The sequence below is a fragment of the Mesocricetus auratus genome, unplaced genomic scaffold, assembly GCF_017639785.1.
Source record: "Mesocricetus auratus isolate SY011 unplaced genomic scaffold, BCM_Maur_2.0 Super-Scaffold_100014, whole genome shotgun sequence".
Classification (NCBI taxonomy): Eukaryota; Metazoa; Chordata; class Mammalia; order Rodentia; family Cricetidae; genus Mesocricetus; species Mesocricetus auratus.
The window spans coordinates 9,672,216-9,688,617 of NW_024429197.1; the positions used below are offsets into that span (position 1 = coordinate 9,672,216).

At 45.0% G+C, this 16,402-nt stretch overlaps 1 protein-coding gene across 1 annotated transcript in view; it reads left to right on the forward strand.

The window, feature by feature from the left end:
- Positions 1-16,402, forward strand: part of Arid1a (AT-rich interaction domain 1A) — a 75,317-nt gene that overhangs the window by 51,967 nt on the left and 6,948 nt on the right. Inside the window, 13 exon segments of the mRNA XM_040756402.1 lie at positions 7,006-7,246; positions 7,497-7,586; positions 8,313-8,480; positions 9,116-9,428; positions 10,000-10,145; positions 10,242-10,351; positions 11,598-11,807; positions 13,238-13,445; positions 14,787-14,919; positions 15,079-15,254; positions 15,700-15,850; positions 15,928-16,062; positions 16,143-16,239. Of these exon segments, the coding sequence (XP_040612336.1) occupies positions 7,006-7,246; positions 7,497-7,586; positions 8,313-8,480; positions 9,116-9,428; positions 10,000-10,145; positions 10,242-10,351; positions 11,598-11,807; positions 13,238-13,445; positions 14,787-14,919; positions 15,079-15,254; positions 15,700-15,850; positions 15,928-16,062; positions 16,143-16,239 (2,178 nt within the window).

Consider the following 16,402-nt stretch of genomic DNA (forward strand, 5'->3'; position numbering starts at 1 on the left):
TGGAACTCACTCTGTAGACCAGAGTGACTTCATACTCACAGAGATCCGCTTGCCTCTGCCTCCTGAGTACTGGAAGTAAAGGTGTGCACCACCACCCCCCAGCCTAGAGAATAAAATTTCAACCAATTACTATCCTGTGGGAGTTCTTTTTATTTTTTTAATGTTTGTTTATTGGTTTTTTGAGACAGGGTTTCTCTGTGTAGCTTTGGAGCCTGTCCTGGCACTCACTCTGTAGACCAGGTTGGTTTCAACCTCACAGAGATCCGCCTGTCCCTGCCTTCCAATGCTGGGAATAAAGGTGTGCACCACCACTGCTTGGCTTGTCCTGTGGGAGCTCTCTTAAATCCCTCATTAGAATGAAATTTATTCAGTGATAACAGCCCTGCCTCCCAAGAGCCTCTTCAGACATTCCTTCCTTGCTCGGCTGTAACTCCTCCAACATATTCCTCTAAGTTTTGGGCACCATGTACTTCTCAGTTTTTAGTTGGGAGAGTCACTGCTCTGGATCAAAAATGAAGAGGGAAAGTTGGAGATGAGAGGGATGGCACACGCCTTTAATCCCAGCACTCAGCTTGGTAGGCAGAGGCAGGTGGGTCTCCGAGTTCAAGGCCAGCTTGGTGTACAAAGCAAGTTCCAGGGTTTGCATTTAGAACTGTTACACAGAGAAAACTTCGGAGGGGGATATGATATGTGTGTGGAGATTTAGTTCAGTGGTAGCACTTGCCTAGCAAGCCTAGGTCCTGGGTTTATTCCTCAGCTTCAGGTATGGGGTTGGATGATTTAGAACCTCACCTGGACAGCAAAGGTGATGGACCAGGAAGTTATCCTGTTGTCTTGATTTAAAGTAGATTTTGTAAAGCCAAGTATCGCAGTATCCATCTCCTATAATCTCATCACTTGAGAGGTTGAGGCCAATCTGAGTTAACAGAAAAGTTTCAGGCTACCATACTACACAATGAAACTGTATCTCAATAGAAAAAGAAGAAAACATGAAGGGTTGTGCTTTAATCCCAGCAGTCAGAGGGCAGAGGCAGGTGGTAGACAGGCTCTAAACCTACACAGAGAAACCCTGTCTAGAAAAAACAAGAAGAAGAAAACAATAAGATAAATACTCTAACAGAATGGCGGGAAGATCTTATAAGTGTAAAACTGGGTTTTGTTTCTAAAATAGAGGTTTCTTTATTTTGGCAATACTGGACTTAGACTTGAAACCTTTAGCCTTCCAGGTAGCTACGCCTGTGAGTACACATGATGGCATTAATTGGTTTTAACCTAAAGTTGTTGTATCTATATTACATTTAAAGCAGTTGGTCTCCATCCTTGTTCTATGATTTGATGATGGTAAAGAGAGCTGACATGTGTTTAAAGGAGTCCTTTTGGGGTAGTGATTCTGTGACCAGGTTGGGAAGTGGGAGTTGAAGCTTATTTAGTGGTTTCTTTCAGTAAGGAGTCTTCCCTTCTTTTAACTTGGGGAATGGGGTCTCCAAACAAGTCCCAGTTTGAATGTATCTCTGCTGAGCTGAACAAGGAGCAAAATATGAAGGCTTGCAGTCTAGAAGACTTTTCTGTCTGAGCCATATCCTTTTGGTTGACAATAGGATTAGAACAAAGTTGAAGTAAATCCCCAGCATAGGGCTAGACAAGAATTAAAAGCAGCCTGTTCATTTTTTGATTCACTTCTGGCATTGTATCTAATACCAACTTGCCTGTTGTAGAAGTGTCTCTTCCTATTGCCACCCTTGATAAATAACTGTGGTGCTTTTCTCCTCCTCCTCCTCCTCCTCCTCCTCCTCCTCCTCCTCCTCCTCCTCCTCCTCCTCCTCCTCCTCCTCCTCCTCCTCCTCCTCCTCCTCTCCCCCCCCCCCTTGGTAGACCAGGCTGGCCTTGAACTGATATCTGCCTGCCTCTGCCTCCCAAATGATGGGACTGAAGGCGTGTGCCTCCAACACCTGGCTACTATGGTGCTTAAGAAAGAGTTTTTGTTGTTGTTTTTAAGGTTATGTCAACAACAAAAAACCTCCTTTTTGAGACAGGGTTTCACTTTGTAGCTAAGATTGGCCTTGAACTCTCAATCCTCCTTCCTCTGCCTCAAGTACTAGGATTATAAGCATGTGCCATCATGCTTAAACCTCCCCAGACCTATTCCTCCCTATGCCCTGTGAAGTCTGCTTCCTGTATCATTTTACCCCACCCCCACCCCTTGGTCCTGAGAATTTCTTCCCATTCTCCAGCCTGAAAAGGAGCTCATTGCTGTGACTGCTTCTGTGTGCCAGTAGGGGTAGAGGAACTAAACAAATACCAGTGGAGATTTCCTATTTCACGAAAAGAATGTAGACTTTTCTAGTGTATGTGCTGCTGAGATTGAGTATTACAAACACCCTGTATCCCCACCCCCCCACTCCTCCATATTGAGTATCAAGCCCAAGGTCTCAGAAGCACATGCAAGTGAGCAATGTCCTCAGCTCTCAACTAGTTCTGTTGAATGTTTTACCTGCCAGCAACAGCATAAAGCTAGCAAAAACTCTTCACAACTAAGTAGATGTAAGAACTCATAAGTATATGGTTGCCATGTGTATCATCCTTTCATAGTTCTGTTGGGAGATTATCTTCCTACTCTCTTTAACCCTGAACTGGTAGCTAATTGCTTCACCAGGCAGCTGCTTCATGATGGATCTTGTATTTGTTTTTTGTGTTTTTGTTTTTCTTTTTTCTGGGAGAGCTCAGCCCCCAACCTCCTCCATGAGGTATGGACTGTGAATTCAGGCACGGTTTGTTGTGGTGTGAAGAGAAGGTGTCAGCTGCTGAATTCTGTTTGTCAGCAGAGCCTGACAAACCCATGCTGGCACACTCTAGGGCTGGGCAACCAATCACAGCTGGAACAGTTATCGTCATGGAGTCCCTATGGGCTTCCTCTATCAGGTCACATCCCAAAATAACATTGGGCAGTATTTCAAGTGAAGAAATGAAGGCTTTCGGGGCTGTAGCCAGCCTGGAGTGTGAGATTCTGTGTGAAATAGTTGGACCCGCTCCAGCGCTTTTGATCTGCATGGTAGATGAGCAATAAAATTCATGAAACACGTTGGAAACACGTGAGGAAATTCTTCTGGCCCCGCTGCTTCCTTGGTACTGGCAAGGGCACTGAGTGGGCTGATCCCCGCCTCCCATCTCTCAGCAGGCTTATACTGGGAGAAGAGAAAACCCAAGGAAAAGCTTTCTACTACAGAGGCATTGCTACAGTTCTTTTGGCAACCCCCTCCTCTCCCAAGAAATACGTATTAGATGGGTCCTTTTAGTAGCGTTTTAAGAACATGTGGTTCTGAAATGCCTAAGGCAGCCCCTACTGGGGAAAATAGGGGCTTAGATTTAGGAAACTGTACTTTTATAAGTGTGTTGTAGAGATCTGACTTGTTAGGCACACTGGAGGTCTGACATCAGCTCTTTTGAAACAAGACCTGAAAAACTGGCTTTTTTATAGAGTAGAAAGCAGAGGTGTGTCCCATGCAATAAAAGGTCATGAGACCAGGATAGTGTCTGTCCCCACAACGGGTTTGGTAGGCAGCTTTTGGATATTTACACCTTTATTTCCAATTAAAAAAACAAAACAAAACACATTTACCATGTAATTAACCTCTGGGACTAATGAATATGTCCAACATTGCCTGCTGCTTGGATATTGTATGCTTCTTTTCTCTCTTTTATTGAAAGAAACAACTTACGGTGAGTGCTTGTGTGAGGTTTGTGTGTGTAGCTGTGGAAGCCAAAGGAGGACATTGAGTGCCTTGCTCTATCCATCACTTATTCTTTTGAGAGTATCTCTCATTGGACCGAGAGCTTGCCATTTGCAGGCACTACGCTGGCTGGCCACCAAGCTCCAGCAATCCTGCCTTTGTCCCCAGTTAAGAATACAAACTCAAGTCCTTACCTTAACTCATTGTGCCATCTATGCCCCAGCTGCCATTCTTATTCTAGAATGTTGTGACTGGTCTCTTGGCCCTAACTTGTATTATACTAGTAGGTTTTGTGAGCATGCCCCACAAGTATCATAAACTCCAATTGCATCAGCTTCCTTCTTATGATAATGGTGGTGTGTACAACCAAGGGTTGGAAAAAAAGGAAAAAATAGAAATCCCAGACTGAGCCTGGAATGGTGGCATTTGTAATCCTAGCATTGGAAGATGGAGTTGGGGGTAAGAAATTCAAGGTCACCCTCAGTTTGAGTTTAACCTGAAATATATGAACCCTATCTCGAGAGAAAGAGCCAATGTGACACAAGTCTTTAATCCCAGCAGTCAGGTGGGGGGCAGAGGCAGGCGGAACTCCTAAGTTCGAGGCCAGGTTGGTCCATAGAGCGAGTTCCAGGACAGCCTCCAAAACTACACAGAGAAAGGCGGGGTGGGATGGGGGAGAACACCATGAGCCCCAGGTATGGTGGCACACCTCTGTAAACCTAGCACTTGAGAGTCACAGAGTACCTTGCACGTAACAGTTGGTCAAATAGTAGCTGTTACCTTGGAGGGGAGTGTTGCTTTTGTTGTTTTAATTTTAAGATAGGGTTTCTCTGTAGCTTTGGGACCTGTCCTCGAACTCACTCTGTAGACTAGGCTGGCCTCGAACTCCCAAGCACTGAGATTAAAGGTGTGCACCACTATTGCCCAGCTAGTAGCTGTTATTAATATTTGACCTCTTCCTCTTTCCAAATTCTTAAATGTTCTGCTTCTTAAAATCACTTCAAACCAGTGTTCTGTGCTGACCAGTCACCACCTAACAAAATATAACAGTTTACTACATTGGTTTCAAACCAATCAAGAGAGAAATGCTGCTCCCTTTCCTGGTACATTTCTGTGCTTGGGCATCCTATCTGACATGGGGCTATTGCTGACAGTATCTTATTTAGCATGCTTTCTTCAAGAAACTTAAAACATTTTATCAAAACTGACAACTCTCTTCAGGTTGCCTTTATTAAGGAAGTCTACTCTTTGCCATCCATAGATCCTGAGGCCTCGGCCAAAGGCTGCTTCTGGGCTCGTTCAGCCAAGACTGAACAATTACCTAACAGATGTGTGGTGGGGTCTGCTCTAAAAGAAGTGCAGTTGAGCCATCTCCTGACCTGTAGCCATGCTGTGTGTCCCAGGCATTTTGTCTCCTTTTTCACTTTTCTCTAAGAACATGGACCACCTGCTGTTACGGGAGGCAAAAAGATATTCAATATGGCCATAGGCATTCTTGTAATGTGTTTGCTGAGATAATGTTTGTATTTTACTTGTGTAAATACAAGCACTCCAAGAAGAACACTTGATTTTTTTCAAAGCCATTTGAACTGAAGCAGATTTCAGGCTTTGGGGGCTAGAGAGAGCTCAGTTGGAAAAGTACTTACCTGGCAGACAGTGGCCCTGAGCTTGTTCTTTAGAACTCATGTCAAAAAGAACCAAGCATTCCAGGCAGTGGTGGCATACTCCTTTAATCCCAGCACTCAGAGACAAAGGCAGGTGACTGAGTTAATGGCCAGCTTGGTCTACAGAACAAGTTCTAAGACACCCATTGCTGCACAGGAAACTGTGTCTCAAAAAACAAAAGCAGTCATGGTAGTCCACACACTTTTGTAATACTGATGTGCCAGGGAGGCAGAAATAGGCTTGCTGGCGAGCAATCTTAGTCTTCTTATTCAGTTCCAATTACATTTAGAAATTCTGTCTTTAAGAGACAGACAGACAGTTGGGAGGGGGTATACAATGAAGACAGTACCTAAAATTGACCACTGGTCTCCACATGTGCAAGTGCACACACCATATCAAAACACAGAAGCACAAGAATACATGCAAAGGTATAGGTCTTGGAAGTCAACTGTGCATGCCTGCAGTCCTGGGACATGGGAGGTGAAATTCAGAGTCGTCATTAGTTATATAGTGAATTCAAGGACAACCTGGTCTACATTAGAGCCTGTCTCACAAAAGAAATAAAATGGGTATTTGATTCTTACTCTCTGGCAAATTGTGCTAATTTCTTCTTACAGAAAGCAAGGAGGTCATCTCAGCTGGCAACTTTAAAAGGAGTAAGGACTATATAGTACACAAGGGAACCTACTGGTAGCTAGAACATAATATTGAGTTTGTTCATTTTGCAAACTTGCACCCATCCCTATTGTAGATTGGGAGTTGGAAAATTAGTGCCAAACCTTCTTGGCATTTAAGAGATTCTCTTTCCCATGTCCCATATCCCTTTCTTACCTCCTACATCACATGTTACAAAGGTTTGCATGGAAAGAGTCCTTAAGATTCAGAGGTTTACAGTAATGGGGGGTGGGTGAGGCTAGACATTGTGAGATAAGAGCTCTTCCAGAGGACCCTGGTTCAATTCCTGTCACCCACATGGCAGCTCTCAGCTGTCTGTAACTCCAGTTCCAGGATATTCAATAGACTCACACAGACATATACAGGCAAAAAATTATTGCACATAAAAAATAAAAAGGAAATTGTTAAAATTTTTAAACAAAACAATAATGTGAGAGGGGGTGCACAGCACTTAAATCTCGTAGAGACTGGCATTTTTTCTCCTTGTCTAGGGGAATGAGTATCAAGTAGCAGCTGTTCTACAAGAGCTTAGTGGGGATAGAATGGACCAGAGAACTACAATTTGTAACTCAGCTGCCCATATTATAAACAAAGCTTATGGATACACATTTTTAATGTTTGTGGCTACTTTTGCTATAGTAGCAGAATTGAGATAAGTTTTAGTTAATTGGCTTGATCATGGTATAAACCAGGCTGGCGTGCATGACAGGCTGGCCTTACAACCCTTCTACCTCACTCTCTTGAGTGCTAGAATTACAAATGTGTACCGCCTTGTTCAGAAGAATTGAATAGTTGTGGTCCAGAAGGCCCACCAAGTCACAAATATATTCTTTGTGTTCCTTAATGAAGTTTACTGTATGCACGCTAGTGTTATGACCAAGCATATAGTGTGTTTGTCCTCCTTTTACTTATTTCTATCCTTGTATGTCTATTTCAGGACCTCTCTGGTTCAATAGATGATCTCCCCATGGGGACAGAAGGAGCTCTGAGTCCTGGCGTGAGCACATCAGGGATTTCCAGCAGCCAAGGAGAGCAGAGTAATCCAGCCCAGTCTCCTTTTTCTCCTCATACCTCCCCTCACCTGCCTGGCATCCGAGGCCCCTCCCCATCCCCTGTTGGCTCTCCTGCCAGTGTCGCTCAGTCTCGCTCAGGACCACTCTCGCCTGCTGCAGTGCCAGGTACCCTCAAGTACTGGTCTTTGTGAACGGGGAACACTGGTTGGTCATGATGATACAAGGGAGCATTGGCTCGTGTCTGCATGGATTCCCCTAGCATTTGAAGAAGGGTGGTGGCAAAAATTTGGGTGGAGACCTCTTTATATATGACATAGAAAGTATTTAGCCATTTCCAGCGCCTAATTTACCTCTTAGGTAGAATTTGCAGGTTGATCCACTGTTTGCTTACTTTTGCTTGTTTTGTCTGGAGCAGGCAACCAGATGCCACCACGGCCACCCAGTGGCCAGTCAGACAGCATCATGCATCCTTCCATGAACCAATCAAGCATTGCCCAAGATCGAGGTGAGAACTTGGCTTAGAGTAGGGACAGAGGGCTAGCAAGGGCATCCAAACCACTGCTTTATGACATGATGTCAACTACAAATATGTGGGCCAAATTCGTAGCTGTCCCACGAGCTACAAATTGAATGTACCTGATACTAAAGCATTTACTTCAGTGCTCTGTGCAATAACTTTTAGAGACCCACATGGCAATGGCTTAGAATAATCCAACAGCAAAATGTGAAGTTCCAGTGAGCTTGGCCACATTTGCAACTCCAGCTGTCATTCTTCATACTTCATTGCGAAGCAGCATTTTGGTAGCTTGCACCTTTCATTGTGCCTAATTTAGTCAGCATTGGCTCCTTTACTTACTTATTGGATCCTTTGTGTTGTTTGTTTGTTTGGTTGGTTGGTTGGTTGGTTGGTCTCTCAATTTTCTGTTTAGTATGAAAAGTGATATAGGACAATGTTGGTGCAGTCCTTTAATCCCAGCACTGGGGAAGCAGAGACAGGTAGATCTCTGAGGACAGCCAGGGCCACACAGAGAAATAGAGAAATCTGTCTCAAAAAAAGAGGGAGAGAAAGAGAAAGGGAAAGAAAGGGAAAAAATGGATATGTATATACTATGTAATGGCATATAACTTTCAAGGTACCTACCTGAAGGGACAAATGACAGATTCCATGCGGGGAAAGCATTTATTCCTATTACACTGAGTAGGTAATTATATGGATACTTTCCACAACTAGGTTATATGCAGAGGAACCCCCAGATGCCCCAGTACACTTCCCCTCAGCCCAGCTCAGCCTTATCTCCACGTCAGCCTTCTGGAGGACAGATGCACACAGGCATGGGCTCCTACCAGCAGAACTCCATGGGGAGCTATGGCCCCCAGGGGAGTCAGTATGGGCCACAAGGTAAGTGTGGTACCTAGTTAGAAGGAGACAGATGAGAGGAGAAAACAGCTGTGTTAAAAGAGTAGGACTGTTCTTGACTGACATCTACCCAGCCTAGGCCCTGAAGCAGAGCAGGACAAGATTGCATCTTGTCTTCACTTAATTCTATTGCCTTGAAAAGCTTTTGAATTTCTAAGCCAACACAATGACTTATCAGGTGAAGGCACTGAACTGTGAATCCATGTACATTCATAGACACAAACACCCACAAAAATAAATGGAGGGGGCAAAAAATATGTAGCTAGGAAAATATTCTCTTGGAAGCTGAAAGGCCTACATAGTAACAGAGCCAGCCATTGTCTGTGCTGGGAAGTCCTAGTCCTGCTAGAGTATGGCTCAGTAATATAACACGTACGTTGTATGCACAAAGCCCTGGATTCAGTCCTCAGCATAACCCACCCCCAAATTAGGGGGCAGGGCAAGAGATGCCTACCTTCACATGCCCATAGCTTCTCATTATTTATTTATTTTTTAGAGCGTGGAGTTGTTCATTTTCATGAGCAAAATATTGATTGATTCTTATTGTTTGGAGTTTTAGAGTTTATAAATACTAGAGCTCACTAACCAAGACTTGTGTTCTCTTTCTCCCCTCTCAGGAGGCTATCCTAGGCAGCCTAACTATAACGCCTTGCCCAATGCCAACTACCCCAATGCAGGCATGGCTGGAAGTATGAACCCTATGGGTGCTGGAGGTCAAATGCACGGGCAGCCTGGAATCCCACCTTATGGCACACTCCCTCCTGGGAGAATGACTCATGCATCAATGGGCAACAGGCCTTATGGGCCTAATATGGCCAATATGCCACCTCAGGTTGGGTCAGGGATGTGTCCCCCACCAGGGGGGATGAACCGGAAAACTCAAGAGTCTGCTGTTGCCATGCATGTTGCAGCCAACTCTATCCAAAACAGGTAAGGCATGGGAAGTGAAGGGATGTCCATGCACAGTTTTGATGCTACAGCAGAATGTTGTTTGTGCATGCATAGACGCATGTACATATTTTTAAGAGCTCTTCAGAGCATTCATAGTTTAATCAAATACATGCTAATTCTTAAAAATCCTAGAGTAAAAATATATGTACAGAACTTCAGCTAGGTGTGTTGGCTTATGTCTACAGTCTGGGCAAGAAACGATGGTATAAGAGAGAATGCTGAAGTTCAATCTGTGCCATTTTAACATGACAGTTAAAAGTTAAAATTTAGCATATCTTATAGGCCTTTTACCATAAAGAGGGCCTTTGAATAGAAATATAGCAACTTTAGAGATTGTTTATAGCAATTCTCCAAGGATTCTACCCCTTCTGACTAAGCTAGTGTTTGCTATGCAAAGCTCGAGCCTTCCTTGAGCCATTTGTGAGTAATGGAAGAATAACTAGATATGGCTTGAGTCTGGTTTTCTAACTAGATGATCACATAACTCTATTTAGCTCATGCCCAAATCTGACCTAACTTATCTTGTATTAATTTTCATCTTCTTCCTTAGGCCACCAGGCTACCCAAATATGAATCAAGGGGGCATGATGGGAACTGGACCTCCCTATGGACAGGGGATTAACAGTATGGCTGGCATGATCAACCCTCAGGGGCCCCCATATCCTATGGGTGGGACCATGGCCAACAATTCAGCAGGTAAGTATAAGTCATTGCTTATCCCAGATATTTCTTCAAGAATGATCTTCAAGTTGTAACAAAATTATTGAACTTGAATGTTTTTCTTTTTTCCAGGTATGGCCGCCAGCCCAGAGATGATGGGCCTTGGGGATGTTAAGTTAACTCCAGCTACAAAAATGAACAACAAGGCAGATGGGACACCCAAGACAGAATCCAAATCTAAGGTAATGATTTTTGTCTTGAGTCCTCTCTGATTTGTATCTTATCTCCTTCACTGAATGATAAGAAGGAAAAATGACAGATAATGGCAAGATTTTAGTATGTTATAATTGGTAAAAATTTCCATTGCTCCCTACTATGAAGAAGAATCCTAAAATGACTGTTCATGCCATTGTTTGAAGTTACCTGTAGGATCTCCATGTAGATAACAGCATACTGTCACTACTACCTTCCAGAGAAAGCACCAGATTCCGCAGCATAGAATTCTCTCTGAAGCTTAGCCTTCCATACAGGCACACTGATAATTTGTGCTGGAGGCAACTAGCTGTCTAGACTTTACTCAGAGCAGCAAAAATGATTGGTACCACAATTCCACAAGGGGGACAGTGACACATGTGGGGATTTGGACTCTTGACCCCCATGTAGATTGGATCTAGGTGTGCTGTTAGACTAGTATGTGTGTGCTCATGTGTACATGTGCCAGTGCCAAGGAGGCCAGAAGAAGGTGTGTTTGATCCCTTGGAGCTGGAGTTACAGGGACTTGTGAGACATGTAATTGGGAATCAGACTGCAGTCCTCTAAACAGATGAGCCCCTGGCTTGTTGTTTACCTATTTTGTTGGTGTGTGGGTTGAGACAGGGTTGCACTATGTAGCTCTGGCTGTCCTGGACCTCACTATGTAGAGCACTGGGATAAAAGTGTGCACCACCATGCCTAGTACCCAAGTACATTTTAAAAAATAAACCTGATTATTTTTAAAAAAGAAACAAAACAGCCTTGTTGGGGAAGAAGTTGGTACATGTCCAGCACTCAGGAGGCAGAGGCGGGTGGATCTCTGAGTTGATGCCAGGCTGATCTACAGTGAGTTCCAGGACTGCCAGAGCTGGCTCTAAAAAAAAAAAAAAAACAACTTAATTAGGGGGCTGGAAAAGTGGTTTAGTGGTCAGGAGGATGAGTTCAATGCCCCTCTTCTGATCTTGCAAGCCCTACACACATATAGTGCACAGACATACCTACAGACAAGAAAGTCATTTGAATGGCAATTTTAATAGTTTTTTTTTTAAAGCCAGTGACCTCTGTAGTATAATCCCAGCACCTTAGAGACCAAAGCAGGAAGATTCCACCAGCAGCCCTGAGCTCTTAGAAGACTTGCTGTCTTAAAGGGAGGGGACAGAGAAGAAGGGATCTCTGGCCCCTTCCTATGCATTGGCTTTGATTTTGATGAGTCTGATTTTTGACCCACTCCTCCAGAAATCCAGCTCTTCTACTACAACCAATGAGAAGATCACCAAGTTGTATGAGCTGGGTGGTGAGCCAGAGAGGAAGATGTGGGTGGACCGATACCTGGCCTTCACAGAGGAAAAGGCCATGGGTATGACAAATCTGCCTGCTGTGGGTAGGAAACCTCTGGACCTCTATCGCCTCTATGTGTCTGTGAAGGAGATTGGTGGATTGACTCAGGTAAGTACTAGACAGTTGACTTCTGATGGTATCATGCATCCCACAGGCATAGTACTCTAGCGGGCGGTGGTGGCACACACCTTTAATCCCAGCACTCGGGAGACAGAGGCAGGCGGATCTCTGTGAGTTCGAGGCCAGGCTGGTCCGACAGCCTCCAAAACAATACAGAGAAACCCTGTCTCGTAAAAACAAACAAACAATCAAAAAAAAGAATGTGACCTTAACCAAGGTCTACAAACCATATAAGCTTTAATTTTCTTGATGGTAAAACAGAGACCACGGGAGGCAGAGGCAGGCGGATCTCTGTGAGTTCGAGGCCAGGCTGGACCGATAGCCTCCAAAGCAATACAGAGAAACCCTGTCTCGTAAAAACCAAAAAAAAAAAAACAGAGACCACGTGGAACCTTCTGCCCTGCTTCAGCAAGGGTCCCACCAAATCACTTGGTCTGTAAGTTGGCATGCCAGGCAGGTTCATTCAACATTTGAATTCGTTCGTGTCTTGGGGGATTTAATTTTCAGAGTAGTTTACGGAGGAAGAAGTGAGATGGTGAAAACATGTGTCCAGTTATTTTATACTGCAACTTCAGTCATGTGCTTGCAGAGTGCTTGTGTTCAGCTGGAGACTCACTGGTGAGGCTCCACTGACTGGCTGTGAACCCTCACAGACTTTTCTTCAGAGGGGTTATCTTCCTTGTTCAGACCAGAAACTGCAGGGTGGGCATGGGAGAGCCTGAAAGGGAGAGATGTATTCCAAACTAAATCAGAAAAGGAAAACAGCTGTCACTAGAAGTAAAGAAAGTGATTGGAATGAAGCCAGCTAACATTCAGTTATGGATTCTTTCGCACTTCAGGCGTTAGTTCCCTCCCTCACAAAGGAAAACAAAGCAGGGCATATGCAAACTGCCATATAACTGGAGTGGGAGGCAAAGCTACTTAGGGCAGCTGAGATGATCCTGGGTACATTTCCTCCTCCTCGCTCTATTAGGCCTAGTGTGTTGCTCATGGAATAGAAAGAGAGATTGGTTGCTTTGCCTTCATTACTGGGCCCAGGAACTCACTGAATACAGAACAAGGTGTACAAGGAATTTCTGAGCCTAAGCTTGTATTCCAGTTTGAAAAGAAAATTTGTTTTGTTTTTTCAAGACAGGGTTTCAGGGTTTCTCTGTAGCTTTGTTTGGAGTCTGTCCTGGAATGAGCTCTGTAGACCAGGCTGGCCTTGAACTCACAGAGATCCACTTGCCTCTGCTTCTCAAGTGCTAACATTAAAGGCATGTGCCATCAACGCCCAGCATTTGCCCTGTTTAAATAAGCAGTAGTACCTGCAGTTACTTAGAACTATACGTTTCTTGTAGCTATCAGTTTGGTCTCATAGCTTGTTTGTTAGAAGACCCTGTCAAAGTATAATTTGACTCTTCTGGTTGGTATTATAGGTCAACAAGAACAAAAAATGGCGGGAACTTGCAACCAACCTCAATGTGGGTACATCAAGCAGTGCAGCCAGCTCCTTGAAGAAGCAGTATATCCAGTGTCTATACGCCTTTGAGTGCAAGATTGAGCGGGGAGAAGACCCTCCTCCAGACATTTTTGCAGCTGCTGATTCTAAGAAGTCCCAGCCCAAGATCCAGCCTCCCTCTCCTGGTAAGAGTACAAGCACCCCCAAGACTGGGAGCCCTAAGAGCCTGCAGGGTTCCTCAAGCAGTGGTTCCTCCCTCCCTCCCTCCAGGAAGCAGAGCAGATGCCAGAGATGTGTGTTTCACCCTTCCTCATGGGTTAGCAGGTTGGCAGACTAAAGAGCAGCAGTGGCGACTCCCTTGGGAGGTGCTGTGCAGAAGCCTTGAGTTTTCACTTTCTAATTTTCCTGTTGTACACCTGGCATCTTGCCAAATGTTTGTAAACTAGTGAGTGGGAGGGACACTAGAGGAGTGAGGAAAAACTGACAAATAGCAGTGTGGCTGGGCCATCTGGGAGCTTTGGCCTGCTGATGTCAGTGCCTTAGAATACAGCTCAAGCTAGAGCCCTAAATTCCCCAGAGAGCTAAGATGGTAATGAATGAAAGGAGGGGGTAGGAAGGGAATATGAATGGAACTTTCTAATGAGAGGAGTGCTTCTTCTGCCCAACTTCCTTTCTCAGGAGACTGAGGCCTAGGTTAGCATGAGCCCTAGAAGGTCGGTGTAAACATACGTGCCTTGTTTGTTCATTCACCTCAGAGAGTAATGCAGTCCTAAGTTGGCTCATCAGCTGGAGAGACCTCAGTAATGGGAAACTAATGGAAACATTAATTATTGGATACTCTGTGCTCTTCTCTTTAGAGGAACGTTGGAACCTAAGGATGACATTTGGCTGCTTAATAGCAAAAACCATCTAGGTTCTGGCCATGTGGCTTCTCTGCACCGTAGATTTCAGTTTTTGCACTTCTATCCTCATGGTGCTTATCACTAGACAAGTTCCTTGAAGAAAAAAAGCAAGGCAGTCAGGAAAGTTACCTGTGATTTAATGACCTGGCATGGTGACATGGCTATATCATCTTTTCATTTCTAAGCTATGAATGCAACCAAAGATAAAATTAAGGAGGGTGTGTGTATATGTGTGTTTATTTATTATGGCTCGATTATGCAGCTGTCAAATGTGAACTTTTATGTGCCAGTGTTGTTTCAAGACATGCCTGCATAAGTGACGATCCGTTCCCCTCTTTATGACTTGTCCCTTTAGATCACCAGCTATGAAAAGACTGCTCAAGAATTTATTGTCCTTAGGAAAATCTCTTCTAGAGAGATCCTAAGATGGTAGCGTACAATGTAAGTCCTAGCACTCTGGAGGCTGAGAAAGTTCCAACCAGCCTGCACTACACAGTATGAGACCCTGTCTCAAAAGAAACAGACAGACTCATACTGTGCACTCAGATTCTACAGCATCATGTTTAGTGAGAGTCATTTATGTTTCTAGCAAGTAAACTGCTCACTCTGTATCTCTGTCCACAGCGGGATCAGGATCTATGCAGGGGCCACAAACTCCCCAGTCAACCAGCAGTTCTATGGCAGAAGGAGGAGACCTGAAGCCTCCAACTCCAGCATCTACACCACATAGTCAGATTCCCCCCTTACCAGGCATGAGGTAAGGCCCATGAACAGGAATAGAATTTGGGAGTGTGTCTGCGGGTGTGATCCAAGGGCCGTTTTCCCTTCTACCTGCCCAGCGAGTGACTCCTGTGTCTCTTGGCTTTCATGAGGAATTGGTCTACTGGGGGTTTCATTAGTTTTCCTTACTCTGGAGCAGGAGCAACTCAGTTGGAATCCAGGATGCCTTTCCTGATGGAAGTGACCCCACATTCCAGAAGCGGAATTCCATGACTCCAAACCCTGGGTACCAGCCCAGTATGAATACCTCTGACATGATGGGGCGCATGTCCTATGAGCCAAATAAGGATCCTTATGGCAGCATGAGGAAAGGTGACCGACTAACTGCTGGGTGTTGTTGGCCTTGTGCTTGTTCAGAGGGAGCGTGAGTGGCTTGGTGGTGTTGCTGAGGTAGCCTCTGAGGTTCTCCTGCCTCCCCCGACCACACTTGTTCCTCCTTCCCTGCCTGCCTTCTCTTTCCTTTCTGCTGTGATGCAAGGGGTCAGGTTAAACCTAGGGAATCATATGTACTAGGCAAGCATACCACTGAGCCACCATCCTCCTTTTTTTTGTGTTTGGTTTTGTTACACCTCTCTTATGTCTTGCTTTACCTGGCCACTCTTGAGGCTTTGTATTTCCCCATGAAGCCTGTCAGGAAAGCAATAGGAACAAACCACGCATGCTCTGTAGAGAGCCTGGAACTTTGGGACAGGTCTTGTATTGCTTGTCTACCCTGCCAACCTGCCAGTTTTCTTATTGCCATCCTTTCTACACTCAGCTCCAGGAAGTGATCCCTTCATGTCCTCAGGGCAGGGCCCCAACGGCGGTATGGGTGACCCCTACAGTCGTGCTGCTGGCCCTGGGCTGGGAAATGTGGCTATGGGACCACGACAGCACTATCCCTATGGAGGTCCTTATGACAGAGTGAGGTAAGCCTCTGCACTTGCCCTGTCCTTGGTGTACTGAAGCTACAGTGTACTCAATTCCCTTCTCTGATTTTGTTTAGGACGGAGCCTGGAATTGGGCCTGAAGGAAATATGGGTACTGGGGCCCCCCAGCCAAATCTCATGCCTTCCACACCAGACTCGGGGATGTATTCTCCTAGCCGCTACCCCCCACAACAGCAGCAGCAGCAGCAACGGTGAGTGAATCCTTGTTCCTTTGACACTGTTGGCTTAGCTTTTGTGATTTTCTACCCTGACCCCACTCTGTCTTGTGCAGACATGATTCCTATGGCAATCAATTCTCCACCCAAGGCACCCCTTCCAGCAGCCCCTTCCCCAGCCAGCAGACCACAATGTATCAGCAGCAACAACAGGTAAGAAGGATGGCTGGGAATGCATTGGCCCACGGGTTCCCCTGGAAAGCGGTAACCCATCAAATTTAACTGGCTGCAGTCTATAAAATTCACTTTGGCTCCTACTTTGGTGTTCCTCTTGCCCAACTAGGCAGTTCTATGTAGTTTCTACCCCTCAGTGTCC